This window comes from Equus asinus, chromosome 12 (assembly GCF_041296235.1).
Source record: "Equus asinus isolate D_3611 breed Donkey chromosome 12, EquAss-T2T_v2, whole genome shotgun sequence".
Taxonomy (NCBI): domain Eukaryota; kingdom Metazoa; phylum Chordata; class Mammalia; order Perissodactyla; family Equidae; genus Equus; species Equus asinus.
In genome coordinates, this window is record NC_091801.1 from 28,835,677 (window position 1) to 28,850,315 (window position 14,639).

The window sequence follows — 14,639 nt, forward strand, 5'->3', positions numbered from 1 at the left end:
TAACAGTTAGTATTGGGCAATGTTGGCCACAAATAAAATAGAGTTTATCCAAAGAGTCACCTTCCTGAAGTGCACCACCATGACTCACATTATTACCGGGCAATGGTTGGTTTTTGATAGTATCATCAGAGACAGGATGGACTTTGTTACCAGCAGTCGTAAAGACATGAGCGACAGATGTGCATACTCTTTCTGACCGATGATTACCCTTATCCTCTGCATGGTGATTTGGCATTCTCTCCTCGGCAGAAGTTTTATTTTGAACATCTAGCAAATCCTCATGAAAAGGCTCAGAATCACTACAATGAGGCATGTTAAAATAATTGCATTTCAGTTCAAGGGGTTGAGTCAGTTCCTCCAATTCTGAAGAGGATAATTCAGCCATGTTTGGGCCTGGAGCCAAATTTCCAAAATGTGAATATGGTACCTCATTGCTGTTATTATCAGGTAGAGTATCCACTGATGTGGTGTCTGCAGTGCCATATATGCCAAAATTTTCAGATGATACTCTCAGCAAATGATTTTCTTTCAGCAGCCATTTGCCTTTGTCAATCAGTACTCCTTCCTCTATGTCTCTGAGGACTCTGTTATGATCATTTTGTTTTGTACCATGTTCTACAATGTCTCGCCCATCATAATGGGCCCTCACATCATTAAAGTCACATTTATCTTGTCTTTCCTGCTGAAATTCTTGCAACACAGATGAACTATTAGATACCTGTACAGAAGAGCCAAATGACCGAGCTTCAGAATCATGAAGACCTGCTTTCGTAGCACACTGAAATTCCATAGAATTGTAAGGACAAACCTGAGATCTATGTGAAGACCCAGGAAAAAAAGAGGGTTTAATAATCTCTGCTTTACCATAAAGTTTTTCTATTGTCCTTTTAACAACTCCTTTATTGTATTCTTTCTCTTGAGCAATCACCTCACCACTGTCATTGGGGCTATCACTGGATGTTTTATATGACTGCTCATTCTCACTATCTTGTCTATAGTCTGACCAATCAGAAGTCACTGGACTTTTAAAGCAGTTTTTAAAATCGAGAGAGGACTCTGAATAACTTCCAATTTCCATGCTTTTTGCCATCATTTTTACTCTTATTTTAGCTTCTCCTTCATTGAGTTCCTTTTCAATATTTTGCTTAGAATCATAGCAAAACACTAAAGATGGTGGTGTTGCCAGGCTCCTACTTATTGTCTCACAAATCACACCATTCTTTCTCTCTTCTTCTATAATGTTCCTGCTAGAGACGTCTACCAATTCCAAACTTTTACTAGCCTCTAACTCTTTTTGGATTGATTCTTCAGTGGCTTGCTCTCCTGTATTTACCTTTGTATTAAAGATATCAGTGCCCTGGTTTTCTAATTCTTCAAAAGATTCCAAGTCTGAAACATTTCTTTCACTTGATGTCATGCTGTTGGTTATTGAGTCTGGTTCTTCAGAAGTCTTTGATTCTTCCTTCTCAGAAGATGTATATGCATTTTTATCCTGAAATTTCTTTAATGAACAATTTTGAAATTCATCTGGAGAACTATGTTCCTTATCAAATTCTGATTCACTTGCGTTTAGGAAAAAGTCACAATGGCTTAAACTACTGGTATTTTGATGTGACACCAAAATATTTAAGTCTTTCTGAACTTCATCAACTCTTTCTAACTCTCCAGTCAATTCTAAATTATCAGTATATGTGCTTTCTTCGGAATTTAAAAAGTTATTGTTATTGCAGACTTTGATGGGAATGTAGGCCTCATCAATTGGGCAAGCTGCTTCACAGAGATGGTTTTCCTCATGAGCACAAGTTTTATGGGATGATACATCATCACTAAGCGAACAAACCTCTCCTAGGAAACAAGCCTTATTCATGGAGCTCTGATCCATGGCACAGCCATCACTAGGGAAAAAAGTGTCAATGGGGTTACAAGTCTCTTTTGGAGGGTAAGTCTTATTCACAATGCACATCTCACATGGAGAGCAAGTCACCTCTGAAACACATACTTCAGGGGCACAATCCTCACTGGCAAAGTTGCCTCCATCTAAAGAATATACTTTTTGCATTTTTTCATTTTCAATGCACTTAGGAACTCTCTGAACGTTGGGTGTGGAACAATTTGCAGAAAGATCTAGTGGAACCACATCTTGTTCTTTCTCAGTGAGTCCAAAGTGATTCGTGATTGACTCCACTAAATTGGCAACAGCAGCCTTCAAGTCATCAGCCTTTTCTGTGATGGCAATATGCTTCAGAACCTCCAACACCACAAGTAATTCTGAAGTTCTGCTGGTAGTCTTGTGAGCATCACCTTGACAGAAGCTATGCATACTTCCCTTTAGGTTTAGCACCAGGAGCCAAGCTAGGAGAATATTAGTGGATGAATTACCTATTGGGGAAGGAAAGGGAACATCTGCAAGTGAACCTGGAATTTGAACAACTCCATTCTGAGTCTTGCGAATACTAGAAACTAAAGCATGCATTTGGTGAAGCAACATGACTGGTAAGAGGTTTTTTGAAATGTCCTCTTCCACAGGATCTACTTGAATGGCAGCTTCTACACTTCGCCCTTTTGTAGCTAGGTTTATTTCTTGGTAAACAAGGCTTACCTCTGGTCCTGACTTTTCAGCTGATATCTGACTTTTGCTATTATGATCATCGATAGCTGACTGTGACAAACTACAATATTTATGCATAGAAAGCAAATATGCATCATTCAGAGAGCCAACTTGGCTATCACAGAGATCTTTGGTAAGTTCTTCACTGTTATCTTTATCAACAGATTTACCTTTCTCTTCACCTAGATTATCTCCTATCAAACTGGCATTTTTAGTTAGGTGCTTATTACCTTCCACGGCAAAATTACTTCCTTTTCCAGAACTTGTGTGGGAATTATTTCCTGGAAAACTATTGTTGCTAAGATTTAGCGTACTCCTTTCCCTTTTGCATATTGGAGCTGATTTTCTAGGTTGCAAGGTTGAATGTGAATTTATGTTCTGCAACCATCTCTGTATATAATTTTGAACTGAATGATGGGCAATATCCTCAGGAAAAAACACTTTTTTCAAAGATGCTAAGGAATTCGCCCTGGTTGTAGCATGTTGTTTACTTACAAGAGTACCTAATTTCAACTTATCCCCTTTTTGCTTTTTCTGGCTTTTTAAAGTTGTATGTGAACCATCAACTTTTGAAACTAAATTCTTCTTTGCCATTCCTCTCAAATACCATGATGCCATTTCTGCTTGAGCCTGTGGTCCACAAAAAGCACTAGGTTTCTCCTCAAGGAGGTTAAACACATGAAATAATTTTTTATTTTCAAAACTCTTTTTGCAATATTTAAATTCATTATGGGAAAATACCTTATCTCCTTGACCAATTTCTCTTTTTGTAGGTCCTCCTAAGCTTACTTTGTTGGATGGTCTGGATTTTCTTTTGGCTAAAAGTCCTTGAACGTTAGGATTCTGAATAGTATTTAATTTATTTCTATGGAAATTCTTGGAATTCACAGGATTGAGATTACTTTTGGAACAAAAATAACTTGATTCAATTACCATATCACTTGTATGGAGGTCTCCCTCACAAAGTACTCCTCCTTTAAGGGGATTGTGTGTATGTTGCAACATGGTTTCCTGTGCAATTCTCCCTCCTGTGTTTTTTCTCTCACTTTTGCTAGAGATTCCTTTGGCTGCAATCTCCCCATTCGGATGCCTAGAAACTGTCACTTGGTGCTGAGATTTCATTTTCTTTTTGCTGGTAAGAGATGATGAAATCTGCTTTTCATTTTCTGGAAGTTTTGTTAAACCACACTGGGAAAACTCACTAACTAGTCTGTCAATTCTTGTGGTGACAGTAGAGGAGCCTACTGAAGCTGGGGTGTCAAATAGTTTTGGGGCCTCAGAAACAGTTTTGCCAGTCCCAGAGTTGTTACCTGAAGCATGAGTTGCATCTTCTACAATAGGACTGAACCTATCATTGGTGTCACCATAAGTTTTGAAATTTTTGATATTAGTTTTGTTGTCTGATGTTACACTATGAACTACACCTTTCTCCACAATTGAGTTTTCTGATATAGCCTGTGGCAAGCCATTATTATCGGACATCTCTAACATCTGAGTTGTAATTTCTACAACACCAGCACTTACTCCACTTGACTTGAGTAGTTTGCTTTCCCTTTTTCTTTCTAAAGATGACTCCATCTGCTCATTGCTATTGATCTGAACAAGTACTGGTTTGTTAGATACCGATGACATTTTACTGCAAGAATGTGTGAACATGCGATATTCAGATTTGTTTTCCCCACCTTCCCTTTCTTTACTACAGGAAAACTGTCTAATCGTTTTCTCTTGAACTTCAGTTTCAGATACTAAGGTCACACTCCCTATCACAGACTTCTTTTGTCTCACTCTCCTTGGTCCAGGTGTAGGTGGCCTATAAAAATGACGCTTCACTTGATCCTGAGTTCCCTGGATAGCATCTGTGTCCATATTAGCATTCTCCCAACTAGCAGAACTAAAAGTTTCAGCCTCTTGATCTGTCATTTGAGTGTTTATTTCCTCTGCCAAACTGCCCTCTTGATTATTGCCTTTCTTCAGAGGTGAGACATCTGCAGACAATGCTGCTGCAATCTTTAAACCAGATGATCGATCATCTGTTCTTCCTGGAAAACTGCTTATCTCATCCTTTTCATTATTATTAGAAAGACCAGCTCTACTGACAGTGGTTGTCCATCTTATAGTTTCCTCCTCTTTTATCTTGAATTGAACTTTCATCTCAACTGTCAGAGTACCATCTTGATTAAAAATAATTGATTTCTCAATATCATCTTCAGACGGATATATCAATAAATTCTGAGAATCATTTTTTTCTAAGGCCAAGTAATTTTCAGGAGCAAAAGAATGGTCTGAATAGCAATCGTTATTATGTATTTTGTCAGAAGAAACAGAATAATTCTGGGACGTTGGGCTTGAAGGCATATGTGTGCTCACTTTCAAGATTTTAAGAGTAAAAGATGCCCCACATCAAAATATAAAGTGGATGGTAGAGAAGTTATAAATATCCAATAGAACAGGCAGCAAAAAAAGAAGAAAAAGCAAAGAATTAGTATAATAAAATACTAAATTTTCTAAATTTCATGGTAACATATTGTTAATATGTTTCTCATCTCTATGTATTCATTGGTTACTTGAGTTCAATGTAATTTCTATAAACTACAGTTAAAAAGAGAACTTATAAATCTACTTCAGTGAGGAGTTCACAGAATTTTAATTTTAATGAGTTTAATAAGGAAAGTATATATTAGAAATTGCTAAGGATTCTAGAAAAAATAAAAAGATTTTTGTGGGATTTTGTTTACCAGTATGGAAACTGGAGTCTAACCAAGTGTGGCTTACCTATTCAAACAAAGCAAGTAATAATTTATGGTGGTATTCATTTTCCTATATGGGCATATCCGAGAGACATCTAAAGCATACGAAAACTGAAACTTTTTTAGAATTCATATAAAAGACTAATCAAGAAATAATTGTTAATATTCACTTTGCATAGTCAGTGCAGTTGATTATTAATAGGGCACAAAAGAGAACAGGGCTAGACCTAGGCCCAGATATCTAGTTATCTTTTTAATCTGTGTCTCTGGAGACAACCTTGGCACTCATGCCTCTTAAAGTCAATCAAACTCCTGTTAGTTTATACAGATTTGCACAAGCTCGCCATCAATTAAATGCCATTAATGTTCCAGAGTATAAACCTAGCCATATATTCTTTTATTTTTGGTACACTTTTTACCAAAATTATAAATGAAAATGTCTCTCATAATTTTTTAAAGTAAAACTTAATATAGCCCTCAGATTCCCTGCAGTCATCAAAAATCATACTTAGCAGCCTATATCAGAAACAAAATAATAAAATCATTTTGGTAAAATGACCAAGGTGAAACAGTACTACCATATGCTTAACAGACGTCTGGCAGCTAATACCTATGAAATAGAAACATTAATAATTATCTATTGAGCATATCCATTAAACAAATGACAATAAATAAAAGATGAGCTCCACCCACTCTAGTAATATAGAGATTAAAATGCATATTATGCATACTTAAAATGTATATTATTCCATGTCTAGATAGAACAAAAACTAAAATTTAAGTATAAATGGCAATCAATACTTCAGCATAGAGCTAATTTATTGAGCACAATGACTAATGAGATTAGCCATGCTGCACGGGGAATTTACGGCATATCCCACACTCTTGGCCAAGAGGCCCTCGCCTTCTCCTCCATCCAAAGGATAATGCCATGCTGTGCAGCATTTCCTAAGGAATTATCAACCTAGATTATTGTTAACTGGCATGAATTGGCTACATGAACCTTGTTTTAATAAATAAAACGTGGATCTAAGGACCTGTGATTTTTACTGGAAAATTTCATAAAGTGCAATATGTATGTAGTTAGAGATTATAAAAAATATAGTCACTCAACTAACCTGCTAAACTCAGCTGTGACACTAGACAGTACTATTCAGGGAAAACTGCAACTACAAGAGATGTCACTTACATATATTCCATAAAATTCCTCTCCAAATCAAGAAATGCTAGCATTTTGATTTTTTAACTAGGTATTATATGCCAAAAAAAAAAAAGGATACTTCATCAATTTACACAGATATGTCACTGATTGATCTGGAAAAGTCTAAAGAAAATTATGACTCTTTCCAACTATAAATATAACCAATTTTTGTTTAGAATGTTTTTAATCTCCTCATTTTCTCTGCTGTGATGAAGGAAACCGGTCATTTAAGCATGTTGTTGTTGAGGTAAAAAAAATCTCAAGTCTAAAAATAAAGGCTATATATTTAAGTGACTTACTCTTTCTGCTTTCTGACCTAGCATTTCCCTTGGGGTGCACACGATGAGAGATCCCTGGTAATCTAGCAGGAAGCAAGTACTTCTGGATGTCATAATTTCCTGGTTTAAATGGCTCCCTTCCCGCTGCCACCACAGCTCCAGAACTCAGGATCACGGCCTGGAGACTAGGAACCTAGAAGAAACCAAAGAGTTATGGTCCTTACATGAGCGACATGAAGTTTTGTTCCTTCCATGTGGTAATTTTATAACTCATTGAATCAATTCAACAATCTCTCCAGCTTGAAAGAGATAATCACCAAGCATTTGTCAGGCACCAATAATGTATACAAAATAACTAGAAATACTAAAATGTGTGTGCGGGAGGGTGGGGGTAAGACCAACATCCTTATTGAGCCCGCATACTAACTGGAGGGAGACAGATGGGTCTTCCGTAATAACTAAAGCAATCTTTAAAAGGTATGCAGTACTGCCTCGGTCTTCCCCACCAAAGAATCCAGCTGTAGCCAACTGTCTACCCTGAGCCAGCTGAGAGAGGGCCTGGTGGGCACGCCAAGGCCGGGAAGGTGAGCTCTTGTGGCCACGCTGCCAGCTGCAGGGGAAGCTCTCCCCAGACCCCTCAACAGGAATCCCAGGAAAATGCTTTCTCTACCTAACAATATCACTCTTGGTCACTCCTTTTCAAGAAATATCGTCAAGACTAAATTCTGTGCCAACACATTACATAACTTGGAGCTCAGGGAAGGCAGAAAAAGGGTCGGAGTGTTAGGAGCAAAAAGAAATCCTCGCGGCCGCTGCCTTAGGTTCTAGGTAGAGACCCAAGACGTCACCCACACAAGTGAGACGGCGCCCTCCCACGAGGGTGGGAAAACACTGGCAAGCATGCGCTCAAAGCCTGTCTTCTCGGGGGCGCCGTCCACGTCCAACACGACGTGAACTGAGACATGGGGAACCTCCTAATGCTCACCTTCCTTCCATCCGTGGCGTACAGCCTGGTAACCGGGCGCTGCATGACCTCTGTGAGGTGCCGGAGAAAGGCCTCGAAGCTCTGGGTGACCCTCTTGGTGAGAACGACCACACGCCGAGTCTTCGGGTCCCCATTCCGGAAGACCACGAGCCTCCGTGGGGCGCGCAGCATTCCGGGAGCGGCGGCGGGGGCGGGGGAGTGGTGCGCGTGCGCAGTGATGGCCAGGCTGCTGTGCCAGGGCCGCCGGCGCCGGCGGGCTTTGTCCAAGTCCACCGGCTGTACCTTCCTGCCATGAGAGCAAAGGTAAGACTCACCATCCTCCAGGTCCTCCAGGCTAGTGATGCTGTGCCTTCCTCGAGGGGTGCTGATGTTCCTCACCCCGAAAGGTAGTGGCACCTTTCTTGACAAATTATCCAGCAAAGCATCAAATGTCTTAAAGGAACGAGGGTTGACCACCACCCTGACTCCACCAAATTGTGGGTCTCCGCTCTTGTAAAAGCTGATCCTTTTGGCTACAACAGGATGAGTGATGCTCAAATGGTGAGAAGAAGGAAGTTGACCTTCAGAAGAAGTCGGATAAATCATGGAAAAACTCGTGGAAGGAGTTTCACTCATTTTGCCTGAGACCTGGAAAGAGAAGAAAAGAATTCATCTCCAGAATAATGGCACTATGAAGAATACGTGATAATGCTAATGCGAGCTAATTAAAGTTGTAGACATCCGGGCTATTCCTAGGATTTCATTCTTTCATTTATTCATTCATTATACCTGCTATTTTGGAAAATAATTTTAAGGAGCTTACAATAAAAAGACAAATTGAACAGTTAAATAAAGGTATTTATAATTTAAAGATAAAACAACCTAAAAACACTCGTAAGGGCCTATCTAAATAAATTATGATATATACACCCATGCAACGGAAAACTATGCAACCGTTAAACATGGTTTTATAGATCTTTGTTTATTGGATAGAAGAATGGTCATGACCTATTACTAAGTCGAAAAGCAGTTTGTAAAATATATATGCTATACCATTGATTTATATGTATGCACATATTATACTAGCAGAAAAAAATTCCAGAAGTATATACAGCCCAATGTTGATGATGATTATCTCTAGATGGCAGAGCTATGGATAATATTTGTTTTTTTAATACTTTGCTAAATTTTGTGAATCTTTAAAATTAACAGGTATTATTGAACAATTAAAAAATAAAAGTTACAAATAAGAAAACTTCCATGAGAAAAATAAGGGAATTTTGCAATTTATTGATTTAGTTCTGCATTTCCTGGCAGTCAAGGAAAAGGGGGTAAACAGGAAAAGTTTATAAAGTTCAAATTGTCTTTTGGTTGGAACCAAATGAGTTCATCTAGAGGAAGGTGTTTTCTAACATTAAATTCTAGAAGGAATGTATCACATAAATCCTTTAAATAAGGGCCATATTAAGATAGTGTAAAATGTTTCCATTACAGATTGTATAAAATGCAGATAAATTATATAATATGCCACTAATCCTACTTTGGGAAACACTGCACTAACTAATATTTTTTGAACGATTGACAGCATTGCTATGCACTGCTAAAAATGATGCAATCTGGGTACTGTTCCCGCTAGTGGTTCTAGCGTGAAAACTTCAGGAGGGAATTTAAGAGCCATTTTCAGCCAATCACTAAGGTTTTCCTCTTCCACTTCCAGTAAAGCCAGAGTCTGACTGACAAGTGAGCAGCTTGTGGAAGGGCTTATCTGGTTCTGGACTTGTTTTCCTTTGTGGCATATTGTGGCTATTTTCTATCATTTTTAAATCAATGTAATTATTAGCGTCTTTTGACAGAATAAGAATGCCCTGCAGCCTTGAAGACAAATTGAACAAATAAATGTGATCAGTATTACGGAGAGGAAAAAGGCATGTTTGTCATTATAAATCTGGCCCAAATCACCTACTTAAATGTTCACAAGCTGTGGAGTAAGATTCATTTATGATTTGCAAATCTTATTTATAAGTAATTTAGGAAAATGCATTCAAAGATTGGCCTAGAAATTTGATATGTCGCCCCTTCTCCCTCCACAAGCTATTTAAAGTAATTATAGTACTTAAGACAATAAAGGAAGCTATAGCAGGCATGCGCATCAGGAGCTGGGGAATCCAGCTTTGCAATGAAGTCAGCAAAACTGCAACCTCTTCTCATCCTTGGCTGATAAACTGGTCTGACCTTGGGCATGCTGCTTAATCTCTGTGCCCTCACCAACTATAAGAGGAATGATGAATTCCTTCAGTTAAATAAAAGGTTTCAGAACTCTTTGCCTCCAATTAATTTTTAGGTTGCTTTACTTATATATTTATTTGAAAATATTTTACATGAACAGTGTTTGAGATACATTTTTCACCTAATTTTGGAAAATTATATTTATCTCTATGTAAGTACATGGAGAGGCTTTTAATTTCAGTAGTTTTCTGCCTGGACCTCACTATTTGAAGAGCTGTTGACCTGGTGATTATGTTGGGAACACAGTTATGTGAGCTGATATGCTAAAGGTTTTGTTTTGGAGTTTTGTTTTTTGAGTTTTTTTGGCTAAAATAAGAGAAAGGAAATTTTGTGTTGGGACCAAGAGGAAGAACATGGAAGATAAGGATAATTGGAGGGAAGAGGTGGCCCTCATTGTCCCTGTCTTTCTGCCGCCAGGCCTGAGCACTGGTTTTGAGCCTGGTGCATGAAGAGAATCAGCTGAAGGTGCCAGGCGCTAGGAAGATGCTGTATGCCCAGCAGTGGAGATACCCAGCATTTGCACAGAAAGTACCTGCAGCAGGGTGGTTGCCAGGCACCTTGATGAGGAAGCTGTCGCAAAAATACAAGTTCATATGGTCCTTCATATGCATGTGAGAGGATCTCTGGGAACTCCTAGAAGTCACTGGGGGAAGTTTTAGAGAGAGTGTTGAGATTTTGCATACATTCAGTTGAGGTTTAAGAGCCTATGGTGAGGTGAGCATTGTGTGTGTATAACACAGAACCTGATGAAGATTCAGTTTTATCATTGAATAAAAGGATCTATGTGCATACAGTGCACAATATCGTCATTAGGGAAGAGAGCGCAAGCCAGATTCCTTCCAGAGGAAGTGGTACAGCTTCTTCTTTGACATAAATAGAGCAGTATCTGCTAGTGCACACGAGCAAGACCAGTAAGTCTTGACAGTAGAGTGTACCATTTTGTGAAAGAGCTACCAGCGCTCCACAATTTTTAGTTACCCTGTCTTTAATTGTGCACCTTTTTAATAAGCTTTAAAAAATAATCAGAATTTGGATGGAAATTAGTGTTTCTTTACATACATTTTAAATAAAGTTTATTCTATGCTCTCTGAAGATGGATTAAAGCAGTAATATACTTAAGAACTATCTAGGAAACAAACAAAGTAGCCTAAAATGGTCTGATTCTTCTCCCAGCAGGTTAGGCTAGCGGAGGAGAAATGGAGGTAGAAAGAGGAAACAAGAGGAAACTGTAGAATCTTAAGGCCCTCTACTTTCCTCACCACTGACTAGCAAAGGACCTGGTTAACAAACTCTCTTTGCCTCCAGCCCAAATTGTATTGAAACCTGACTCTAATGACTTGACAGCTTGCTACAGATACCTTCCCGTCTTCTCTGCCTTCTCTTCATTGCCCAAAGTTAGACCATGGAACTATCATGAATATTTGTATTGCCTTTTACGATTAAGCAGATTTTTTTTTTAACATCCTATGGTTCACTAGGTTCAGCCATGATTATACTTATCTGTGCCATCATTGGTCTCAATCACCAGTACATTTGAGTCTGTGCTGCTCAGAGCTAAATAGCTGCCTCTACCGAGAGGTCTGTACCTTCCGTCCACCACTCGCTTGACAAAACAGATAAGAGATTTACAAGATGCACACCAATTCATAAGCATTTCTCGCCTAGACAACCTTAAATCCACGCATATTTATGTTAAAGGAAAAAAGTTGTTATCATGCTGCTAAAAATGAAATAGTTTGACATTTTATCATTCTTTAATAAGTAATCATTTCACTAATTTATCACTTTGATATGTAGTCATTTTACAAGTTATATTTTAAATTTAATTTTCTCCCAACTAGGAGGAATTCAGGCAATTCAGAAAGAAGAATGAAGTAGAAAACAAAACAAGAAAATTGGTATATTCATGATGTTGATTCTGTGGCAATTCAGAGATTTGATATTGCAAGAAAAATTAGTTAATTTCACAGGTTATCGTAACTGCATGGGCTGGGATTGGTGAGGGGTGGCATTCAGGAAGGAAATACAGCAGTTATGCCCCATGGTCATCACAGCATTGTTGAATCACAAGCAGCTTCCTTCTTCTTCAGTATATTGCACAGATTTCTCTAAGGAATAAATAGTGCCTTTATAATAAGAAAAAAAATAAACTTAGTCGTATTTGAATAAACTAGAATTTCTTGATTTCCTGTGCTGAAGTTCCCTCCTACTTCAATTTCAGCATATGTTTATGGCACATTTGGGTAAAATATAATTATTAGCAATATTCTTTTTCTAATATTTAAAGATTGAACAGAAATATGTAATCTAGATATAAAATGAAAAATAAAGTACAACTAGCTAAAAAGATTATTTGCAAAACAAAGATTTCAAATAGTTTTGTACTTACCAGAAATAGAAACTTCCCTTATAAAGAAAAAGATATTTTAGGTTGTTTGAATAATTCACATAAATGTCACTGGATATGTAACCTGCTCATTTCGTGCAAAGAAACTAATGTCTTTGGATTTATTCTTAGTGTATCCACTCAGGGATTGAGTATAGCCAATTAATTTAATCCAAGGTGATGCTAATCACCAGACAGAAATCACCTTAAGGGGACCACTTCCAGAAACAAAGCAGTTCCTAGCTTGCTCAACAGTTCTGAAATCTTCCTAATTAGAGTTTCCCTTGCATTATCTTGCTTACCTAGTATCATTCTCAGGAGAAAATACTTTGCCACTTCATAAGCATTTCTCTCTCTGACAACCTTAAATCCTCATATATTTATGTTAAAAGAAAAAAGTTGTTATCATGCTGCTAAAAATGAAATAGTTTGACATTTTATTATTCTTTGATAAGTAATTCTGAGTCACTCTGCTCATGGTAGTCATTAAAAACAAAAGCCTTAAGCCTTTTTATTTTTAATTTAAGCACTCCTACATTGATGTAGTTCTAATGAAAATGGCTGTAAGTGTACACAATTTGGCTACTCAGCATAACACAAGACAAATAAGAGAGGCACTTGCAAGATGAAGTTATTTTATGCTTCTGCATACACAGCACTCTTCCACTGCTTTGCTTAATCTTGATGGAATTTGAATGTTTCAGACTTTGTCACACAAGAAGTCCCCAGATGACACCTGCTGACTCTAATGGCTGCCTGCAGTCTAATCTGATTGAAGATACCTCACCTAATCAGATTTCTTACCAGCTCTAAATCACAAAAACAAGGTAAGGGTCCTTCAGGAAAGAAGGATCAGTTTCAAGCATGTGCTCCCAAATGTTGTCTCCAAACAGATAACAAAAGGAAAGATTATGAAATTGCACACTTTGCCTCGTAAATACTGACTTTGTAACAAGTCACCTGTTAAAAGTAAAAAAGAGAAAGGAAGGAAGGAAGGAAGGAGGAGGTAGGCAGGACAGGAAGGAAGGAGGAAAGGAGGGAGGGGAGGAAGGGGTAGATGAAAGAAACAAGAGTGTTTAACTTTGATACAAACCTCCATTTATAATTATCACTGCACAAAGGCATGGCTATTGAATCAATAAAGAAATTTATGTTCATAGGGTAGCAATGGGCATGAATGGCATCATTACCAGAGCAAATTTAGAGTTAGATATAACCTTCCCTTAAATAGCTAAGGACCAATGAGGCATTACTGTTGATTTTATCTTGAATGCTATAAGCGAAGATCTGATAAACAATTCACATCCATCAGTTCTATTTCAATACTGAAGGAATTTGAGCTAAAGGAATTCTTTTGGGGCACTTTAAGGAAAAGTAAAATTTTATACATGTAAAGTCAGCACAAAGGGCCTCTCCTTTTCTAAGCATCTCCCATAACACACACTCCACTCCCACATTTCCAGTCAGGAACAGGGACCAAGTATACCTGTTGTCCAATCGTGCCACCATGCTGTCTCCCTTGTCTGTGACAGATGCCGTTGTGGAAAGTCTAAACCACTGCTTCTCAAGTTTGGACATGCACATGAATCACCTGGGGATCTTGTTAAACTGCAGCATCTGACTCAGTAGGTCTGGGGGGGCCCTGAGTGTCTGCTTTTCAATAAGCTGGTGCAGATGCTGCCAGCCCTGGACCACAGTTGGATTAATGAGTCTAAGAAATGCCAGAGGGCTCCGTGGCAGGATTCATTTTAGGGTTCTTCCCTGCTAATGGCTTCAATAAGCTGTGACCTCTGAGATAACCTACCCATCATGTCTGAACTTGTTAAATTCTACCTGGTCACCACTGACAGAGTAGCCAGATCATCAGGAGCCAGTGCACAGTGGTTAAGCGTAAATTCTTTGAAGTCAGTCAGACCTCAGTTCAAATCCTGTCTCTTCCTTCCACTTAACCGTGTGGTCTCAGACCATTTACTTGTCTGTTTCTCTGGCCATAAAAATGTGGGAAAGTACCTACCTTAATGGGCTCATTGTGAAGATTAAATATCCTATGTTTGTCAAAGTACCTAAATGTCATAATAAGTGTTCAGTAAACTTGTTGTTTTTTCCCTGTTAATCTTCTTTTAAAACACATCCATAACCCTCACAGCATTTAGTAAACATCCCCACACC

General features: G+C 38.2%; 1 protein-coding gene across 18 annotated transcripts in view; it reads right to left on the minus strand.

Moving 5' to 3' along the window:
- Nucleotides 1–14,639, minus strand: part of RP1 (RP1 axonemal microtubule associated) — a 449,795-nt gene that overhangs the window by 299,439 nt on the left and 135,717 nt on the right. For 17 of the 18 annotated variants that reach the window (XM_070481272.1, XM_070481271.1, XM_070481268.1 and 14 more), the window contains 2 exons: nucleotides 7,820–8,446; nucleotides 6,856–7,027 (listed from right to left, as the gene is read on the minus strand). In XM_070481272.1, coding sequence (XP_070337373.1) covers nucleotides 6,856–7,027; nucleotides 7,820–8,446 — 799 coding nt within the window. Of the gene's footprint in view, nucleotides 1–6,855; nucleotides 7,028–7,819; nucleotides 8,447–10,616; nucleotides 10,728–14,639 lie in introns of all 18 variants that reach the window. The other variant, XM_070481265.1, reaches the window with a different exon arrangement.